The sequence below is a fragment of the Lolium rigidum genome, chromosome 4, assembly GCF_022539505.1.
Source record: "Lolium rigidum isolate FL_2022 chromosome 4, APGP_CSIRO_Lrig_0.1, whole genome shotgun sequence".
Classification (NCBI taxonomy): domain Eukaryota; kingdom Viridiplantae; phylum Streptophyta; class Magnoliopsida; order Poales; family Poaceae; genus Lolium; species Lolium rigidum.
Window position 1 is genome coordinate 212431858 of NC_061511.1, and position 8289 is coordinate 212440146.

An 8289-nucleotide genomic window follows, 5' to 3' on the forward strand; every position below is an offset into this window, starting at 1 on the left:
GTGTCACTTGACGAGGCACGTCGCTGGTCATGTCATGAGGAAAGGAGGTCAGACGTAATTTAGATTTGTAGAGCGAGTTGTATTCTTATGCCACGCCCGCAAAAGGTTGTAACGGGCAGCCTTTGCGGGCTTGCGTAAGAATACAAGCCCGCAAAAGGTTGTGATGGGCCAGCCCGTTGGCCCGGTTACGGACCACATCCCACACATAGAAAGGCGCTGCCTGGCATTATCCTTTTTGCCAACAGTTCCATCCTCAAACCTCTCCTCCCCACCTCCACCTCCAACAATGGCGGCCGCGACCTCCTTCGCCACACTCGTGAGCCTCCTCCCTTCCCCTTCAATGGTAGCATCTCCGCATCGCCCTATCCATCCTCCTAATTCCTGTCCCGCGCTTCTCGATTGTTGCAGGCCATGGCGCGCCCGGCGGCGGCGGCGCAGAGGGCGTCCCACCTCGCCTCCAGGTCGTCCCCATCGTCGCCGCTCCTCTCCCTCCGCGGCGGCCGCGTCGCGCCTCCGGCCGTCTCCGTCTCCGGTGGCCCCCACAGCCGCGCGCGCTTCGTCACCTCCGCCAGCGCCGAACCCTATGTAAAGAGCCAGCTCTTTTTTTTTATCTGTACTCTAGTTCGATAAAAATGAGGCTGGGTTGAAACCTGTGTTGTCTGATGTGAAAATTCACGCAACTCTGTATCCTAGCTGTAGTATTCATGACAAATTTCTCTAGAATTATCCATGGTTATTTAAGGCACTTCACTGATTTTTTTTTTCTGCAAATAGAATTACAGTATGAGGTTTATAATCAGAGAATTTCTGCTAGGCTAGGTTCAGGGAGTGCTAGATGCAGTGAACCATACAAGAGTATGGCATGTGTTGTGTTTGTTCATTACAAAAGGAGGCTTATCATCACAGAATATTTTTCTAATAACCGTTGGGTTAGGATTTCAGGGAGCGTTATATGCAGGGTATGGCTTGTGGTAGTGTTAGTTCATTAAGTTCGGCTATTGTAGGACACTCTTTTGTTTATCTTCTCATCGTGTAGGGTTTTCAGGTGTGAAAATTATGTATCCTAGCCGTGCCAAGTTGTAGCATTCATGACAAATTCTCCAGATTTATCCATGATTTTTTTAAGTCACTCACTGAGATTTTTCTGTGAATAGTTACAAATGGAGGTTCTATCATCACATCATTTCTCCTGGTAACCGTTAGGCTAGGTTCTGCGAGAGCTAGTCTGTTAGATGCAGCGAATGGTACATGAGTATGGCATGTGTTAGCGTTTATTCAGTAGGTTCAGTTAGTGTTATCGCTGGGCGGTCTGATCAAGCAAGTAGGTTGTGTTGCTGCAAATGTGGATTTCGCTGTGGTGTGGCTGGCATGCCGCTTTTGTGGTTACACCCATCGTACGTTTACCTTGTCATGGTGTTGATCCAGTTATTTCATGTGTTGCAGGCAGCCGACCTTCAGTCCAAAGTTACAAACAAGGTGTACTTCGACATAAGCATCGGGAACCCCGTGGGGTCGAACGTTGGGAGGATTGTCATCGGGCTGTATGGGGACGATGTTCCACAGACCGTCGAGAACTTCCGCGCTCTTTGCACTGGTACGAGGGGCACGCCGGAGCCCTCTTCTGTTATGCGTTCTGTTTCGTCGGGCGCTTGACATGGTTCTCCTTTTTTTGGCAGGGGAGAAAGGGTTTGGCTACAAGGGGTCGAGTTTCCACCGTGTCATCAAGGACTTCATGATTCAGGGTGGAGACTTTGACAAGGGCAACGTATGTTCCAACTGCAGTTTATTTTAGTTTGTTACACAAGCATCTTTATGCTGTGCAGATTACCATGCGAATACCTTTGCTCAAAAGATTAACATGCAAATACCCTAGAAAGCACGGATATGGCGATATGCGGATACGGATACGGGGACACGGGATATAGCAATTTTTAGAAACAGCAATACGACGATACAGCCAGTATACATATAAAAATTAATAAAATGGCTTGTGATAAAGATAAAGAATATGGAATGCTGATCAAAATACTGCCGTATTTGTTGCCCCCATGCTGATAAAAATTAATAAAATGGCTTGGGATAAAGATAAAGAATATTTTTCAAGTCCTCAATGGCCAAATGGTCATCTCATCAAATTTCTCTATCATTATACTGCCCCATTCAGCGATACTTGCAAAATAAATTGATGACATCCCTGGCTGCTAGGGTTAGTAGTCGGCTTCGACTGGGCTTCCCATGTCCCTGCCGTGTCGATGACATCCCAGACGGCGTATTGGCATTTTTTCGTTATTTTTATTTTTAAAAGGGAAAAGATGATACTCCTGGGATACATGTATCGCCCACGTATCGGGGTATCGGAGTATTATGCACAATCTGTTTCAGCTCATTCTTTATTGTGCTAAGTGTTTCACTTTTTTTTTTGCATTGTAGTTTACTTTCTGCTGCACAGAGAGAGAAGCTGTCTTGTACAACTGTACAAGTGTTTTAGATCATTGTACTAGCTTTGCTCACGTACCAACATTTGAAAAAAATTCAATAGTGCATTTTGGCCTTGGATATGCATCCTTTTTTGTTTGTCATCCTTGTACACACACATGTCATTCTTATTTAATTTGAGATCAGTAGCTTCCTGGTTAGATTACAAGGACAGTGGCTTTGAGCACTCCTTTTCCGTGTTGACACATACATGATTCTGTGCTCGATCTGCATTTTTACTGAAATATAGGTTGCATAGTCCACCTTTTGATGCCCACTTCAACACTTTCAACAATTGCGTCTAAATGAATGGAAACTAATAATTTCAGGGTACTTGCATATTAGACTAAGAGGAGTTTGGGACCATATCACTTGCTACTATGCAAATACCTTTGCTCACAAGAGTGAATTGATTCATTTAGCACAACTTTACCGGTTTCAGTTCGTTCATTATTGGGGCAAAAAAAAAAATTGAATTGTAGTATAGCAATTTGATTAGTTTGTGGTTTGTGATGCATTTATTTTATGGATAGAGAAAAAAGTAGCATGCACAGATATTTAGATCAGTGTCCTAGTACTTAACATTTCACATTCTTGTCATAGTGCATTTGGCCTTGGAACATTGCTTTTTGTTTGTCATTAATCACTTGCAGGAGTGCATTTACATCCTTATATTTGTTTTGTGGTCTCTGTGGCTTCGCAGTTAGATTACCATGAGATTGACATTGAGTCTTTGTTCTCCATATTGATGCATACATAATTTTTGTGTTTGATCTGCATTTTCACTGAAATAGATAGAAGTTGCACTGTCCACCTTTTGATGCTCACTAGCTTATTCATGGGCAAAGTACTTCTGCAGTTGACCCTTGAGATAGCTTAGAAACGTGCAGATTTCAACAGTCGCATGTGAATTAATTGAAAATAAATTATTTCAGGGTACTGGAGGGAAAAGCATCTACGGCCGCACCTTCAAGGATGAGAACTTCAAATGTACGTGTTACACTAAACAAGCCTGTATCATGTTATTTGTGCTTCAAGCTCTATGCTGACTGATGATTGCATATGAATTACTGTTGGTAGTGGTTCATACTGGACCTGGAGTGCTCAGCATGGCTAACGCTGGACCAAACACCAACGGCAGCCAATTCTTCATCTGCACTGTCAAGGTTGTGTAGTCATACCCTTTTTCTTACTGCTGCTTCAGTTTTTATGGATTGTGAAGTTCATGTTTGTTGACTATTCTCAAACTGGCGTGGCTGCTATGCTACTTTGGTTGCAGACATCATGGCTGGACGGGAGACACGTTGTCTTTGGCCAGGTTCTCGAAGGCATGGACATCGTTCGTCTGGTAGAGTCGTCGGAGACTGACAGAGGTGACCGTCCGAAGAAGAAGGTGACCATCAGCGAGTGCGGGGAGCTTCCAGTGGTCTAAGCTTTAGACAGATCTCTGTATCGTCTCCCATTCCGGCCTCTAAATTTTGCCATGAACTCGTCTCGTTGGGCTACCCTTATCCAAATAGTTATGGATCATGCTGAGTTGGAATTAATATCTCTAAGCAGCGAGTAATTATTGGCGTAACTAGTGTTACAGCTATCAAGTTCTCATGCCTATGAGTGGATCAGGTTTGGATGCAGTTTTGATCAGGGAGAGTCGCAGTGAATAATTTGCAACGCTGATGGACAGTTTGTTAAGACTATGTGACTTTTTTTTATTAGATTACAAGATCTGGATCAAATAATACATATGTATGCGACTTCGCATATATGTCTAGTAACTCTCTTTTGCATGCAGCAATCGATTTCAGAGCTCTGCACAGTTCGAATTGGGATACTGCTAATTTGTATTCCTGCCTAAACTTTCTGCTTACTGAAACATACGTAATTCGTGGATGGACACTCCTTAGATAAGTTTCGCTAACTTCAAGCTCTGAATTACAGTTCCATTATCACTCTAGTTGGTGTGTGAGTGTGTGACATGATCGCTGCAACATGCATAATTCACCTGTGGATTGATACGCCAAAACTCTGTTCCCCACCTCGGGTCAGAACAAATTGTTCCCATACCAGCGGCTAACGTTGACCACTTGAGCTAAACCTGAAACAAACACTGCTAATTACTACTACTGTTACTTAGCTGACCAGCCATGTGCTCCTCTGTTTTCTTGTCTCAGTTACCAACAATCAGAATTCCAATAAATATTACAGATCTACCTCCAGAACGGGTAGATAAGAGCATCTCCACGCGTCCCCCAAACCGCGCCGGATTGAGCGTTTGGGAGACGTGTTTCGTTCGTGCCGTGTTTGGGGGACGTCGCTCCAGGAGCGACGTCCAAACCAAATTTCGCAAATTTTAAACTTAAGCGAGATTCATCCAAACTTGCCATATATTACATAGATTCGAACGAAATTTGACTAAATTTAAACTAAACCTAATCTAGAAGTACTTGCGGTGGTCGGAGGCGTCGTAGTACTGGTGGAAGTTGTACATGTCGTCGGTGACGACCTCCTGCTTGACGCGCTCGTCGACGGGCTCGTCCTTCACCAAGCCGCTTGGTCTGCCTCGCCGTCGTCGGTGAGGTCCACCGGCGGCTTGCCGGAGTCGCGGATGGACATGGCGATCGCCGCGTCGAGGTCGCCCCTCCGGGCGTCCTTGTCGTTCATGGACGCCAAGAACGCCGCCCGCAGCCACAGGCGGTCCTCGGGGTCGTCGCTGCTGGCGATGAGCCGCTGCTGCCGCTCGTACTCCGCCAGCAGCGCCGCCTGCGACGATTCCTCCTTCACCTCCGGCTTCGGGATGAGGAGGGCGCCGCCGCGCCTCCCTTGCTGCCGCCGGCTGCCGCTGCCGCCACGCCTCGTGTTGACAGGCGTCGCCGGCTCCTCCTTGACCTCCCGTTTGGGGACGGTGTAGGGCGCCGACCGGTACGACGAGGACGACATCGATCGCGCCGGTCCTGAGGAAGAAGAGTGCGAGGAGGACGAGTACGTCGTCCTCCTCGGATGCCATTGAGGAGACGGCGGCGGTGACGACGGCATCTCCAACCTTGGAGCGCCGTTGCGGATGCCGCGGATGATGTTCTCGAGGGTGCGCCCAGGAACGCCCCAGAACAGGGCGCGGCCGTCCTTGTTCCAGCTATTGGGGCCGCCGACGAGGTTGTCGGTGCTGTACATCTCGATGTCGTACTTCTCCTTGAAGTACGTCGTCCACCAGGCGTCGTTGTTGTTGACCGCCCACGTTGGATCCAACCGCTCCTCGGCGGTGAGTTGAGCCCGCCGGGCCTTGATGGCGTCACTCCATTGCTCCGTGCCCGGCTTCGGCGGCGGCGGGACGCCAATGCCGTTCACGGCCATCTTCCGGCCCGCCGCTGCCGCAGCCGCATGTCCGGCGGGGCTGGATACGGGCGTGGTACTGGCGCCCACGCCTCCGGCACGGTGAGGCTGCCGCGGCCGAAGCCGTTCGCCGCGGCGATCTTGCGGGAGGACGAGCTCGACATTTTTGGAGCGGCGAGGAGAAGATGCGGGAGGGGAGGCGGCGACGACGAGAAGGTTTGTGAGCGGTAAGAACCGCGGGCGTCTTAAAACGGCGGTGGCGGCGGGTGGTTGCACGCAATAACGCCGGCGCGGACGGCCACGCGGCCATGCACGACGAGACGCGTCCCTGCGTCGCCTGGGAAAACAGGGACGCCATTAACGTCGCTTGACCAAAGGTAGGCGACGGGGTTTTAGCCTTCCGAGCCGCTGACGGGTCGGCCCCGCCACTCCCCGCCTCGCTTTTCGTTGTGTCCGGCGTGCCCGGAGCGTCCCCTGTCGGACGGGGACGGGCTCGGGGCGCCGGACACCGTATCGGGGCGCGCCGGACAAAAATGGGCTTTGGGGAACGCGGCTGAAACGCATTTTTGGTCCGGCGCGCCCCAAATCCCTTTGGGGGACGCTTTGGGGGACGCGGCTGGAGAGCATCTCCTTGGGGGATGTCTGACACTCAACCTCTCTAGTCTCACGCTCTAAAGGCCGCTTCGGTCCGAACATGCCCTAAATATTGTTCGGCGTCCCTAGTCCATCCCATGTGTATAGAGGCTTTGTCAGGGATGTCGGACACGATTTTTACACTTGCTTTTTGTTTAGAGGTCACGTTTGGGAGACATGGCTAGGAAAGAGACCTTCTCCAAACACGAATTTGGTCCGGACGTCCCCCGAACGATTAATCCGGCGCTTTTGCCAACATCGTTTGGGGGATGCGACTGGAGATGCTCTAAGTACCATCGAGAGCATCACTGTGCTGAGAACGCATTCTTGAGACTTGAGAGCGATTTCAGTGGACAGAACTGCAACTCAGAGAGTCAGAGTCCATTTAAGAAGCAGCATCGCGTTTGCACACACAAGAGATAAAGATCCAGGGGAAGGATCAACGGCAACATTTGGTATCCAAGCGATTCAGACGACTGATTGAATGTGTTGCGACCCAGCAAAACAAATTGAACCCAAGCCAGCCCTAAAGCTGATCTAAAAACCAAAACAAACACTGCTAATAATATCATGTCGCGATGGAAGAAAAATAGCTGACCCTGTCATCTGCTCCTCAGTTTTTGAGGCAATGCCGAGCTAAATCAATAGAAAATTAGGCAAAAGGGCTGCACCTAATGCATCGCATAGGCACACACGTCAAAGATCCATTAAAGGACCAACAGCAATATGGACATCGAAGCGATTCAGACGAATGATTGAACACACAAAGTGCAGACTGAAAGGATAAATCGATTCAGTTATCAGCTTCAATGAACTAAAGAACAAAAACAAACAGGTATTGTATAGTGACCCCGAAATACATAACAGACCTTCAGATCTAACCGCTAAGCATCGCATAGGCAACCAGATCCAGAGACAAGATTTGGCACAAGGAATTCAGACGGACGATTGAAGAAAGTGGAGATTGAATAGGCAACTCGATTCAATTTTCAGATTTCCATTGGCAAGAACACACACGGGCGCTGTCTTGTGACCCAGCAATACATTACACAAGAACTTCAGATCTAACAACTAAACAACATGAGTAAGGCAACACGACACGTTGGCTTCCTCCATTACTACGCGGTGCAGGCTAGGCCTTCTTGGGGGCGGCCTTCTTCTTGGGCGACTTGGGCGACTTCTCGGCGGAAGCAGCCTTCTCGGCAGCCTTCTTGGGAAGCAGGACGGAGTTGATGTTGGGCAGCACGCCGCCGTGTGCGATGGTGACGCCGGCGAGCAGCTTGCCGAGCTCCTGGTCGTTGCGGACGGCGAGAAGCAGGTGGCGCGGCACGATGCGGGACTTCTTGTTGTCCTTGGCCGCGTTGCCGGCCAGCTCCAGGACCTGGGAGGGAGAAGAACGAACCCGCCGTCAGAACACCGCAATATCACCGACCCGTCGGGCAAGAGCAAGGGAGGGCTGGGAGGGTGGGTACCTCGGCGGCGAGGTACTCGAGGACGGCGGCGAGGTAGACGGGGGCACCGGAGCCGACGCGCTGCGCGTAGCGGCCCTTCTTGAGGAAGCGGCCGATGCGGCCGACGGGGAACTGGAGCCCGGCCTTGACGGACCGCGTCACCGCCTTCTTCCTGTCGCCGCCCTTCCTTCCGGCCATCTCCGGCGAACTCCTTGCTGCTTGATCTGGATGTGGAGATTTGCGAAATGGAGCGCGCGCTGCCTGATGATGCTTTGAATTGTGAATTTGATCTGCGGCGAAGGCGCGGCTTTTATGGGGACCGGAGAGCGAGAGCTTCGCCGGAGAGGGACTCGATCCGTGGGACGGCCGCTTGGACCAATCAGGACCGTTGATATTCGTTCGA

At 50.2% G+C, this 8289-nt stretch overlaps 2 protein-coding genes across 2 annotated transcripts; one reads left to right on the plus strand and one right to left on the minus strand.

The window, feature by feature from the left end:
• Positions 1-250: 250 nt before the first annotated feature.
• Positions 251-4246, plus strand: LOC124707002 (photosynthetic NDH subunit of lumenal location 5, chloroplastic-like). Its single transcript, XM_047238665.1, has 7 exons — positions 251-316; positions 409-585; positions 1444-1594; positions 1677-1765; positions 3411-3465; positions 3556-3641; positions 3755-4246. Exons 1-7 carry the CDS (start codon positions 287-289, stop codon positions 3905-3907), a joined length of 741 nt encoding a protein of 246 aa, XP_047094621.1. The 5' UTR covers positions 251-286; the 3' UTR covers positions 3908-4246.
• Positions 4247-7567: 3321 nt separating this feature from the next.
• LOC124649339 (protein H2A.5) lies at positions 7568-8084 on the minus strand. Its single transcript, XM_047188990.1, has 2 exons — positions 7908-8084; positions 7568-7816 (listed from the first exon to the last, which is right to left on the minus strand). Exons 1-2 carry the CDS (start codon positions 8082-8084, stop codon positions 7568-7570), a joined length of 426 nt encoding a protein of 141 aa, XP_047044946.1.
• Positions 8085-8289: the final 205 nt, after the last annotated feature.

What these genes read in the sequence shown, in the direction of transcription:
- LOC124707002 (XM_047238665.1), top strand. Translation starts at nt 287, where the DNA reads ATGGCGGCCGCGACCTCCTTCGCCACACTC. An exon ending in CGACCTCCTTCGCCACACTC is followed by an intron (nt 317 to 408) that starts GTGAGCCTCCTC and finishes CGATTGTTGCAG; the next exon opens with GCCATGGCGCGCCCGGCGGC. An exon ending in TCTTCATCTGCACTGTCAAG is followed by an intron (nt 3,642 to 3,754) that starts GTTGTGTAGTCA and finishes CTTTGGTTGCAG; the next exon opens with ACATCATGGCTGGACGGGAG.
- LOC124649339 (XM_047188990.1), bottom strand. Translation starts at nt 8,084, where the DNA reads ATGGCCGGAAGGAAGGGCGGCGACAGGAAGAAGGCGGTGACGCGGTCC. An exon ending in TCGAGTACCTCGCCGCCGAG is followed by an intron (nt 7,817 to 7,907) that starts GTACCCACCCTC and finishes TCTCCCTCCCAG; the next exon opens with GTCCTGGAGCTGGCCGGCAA.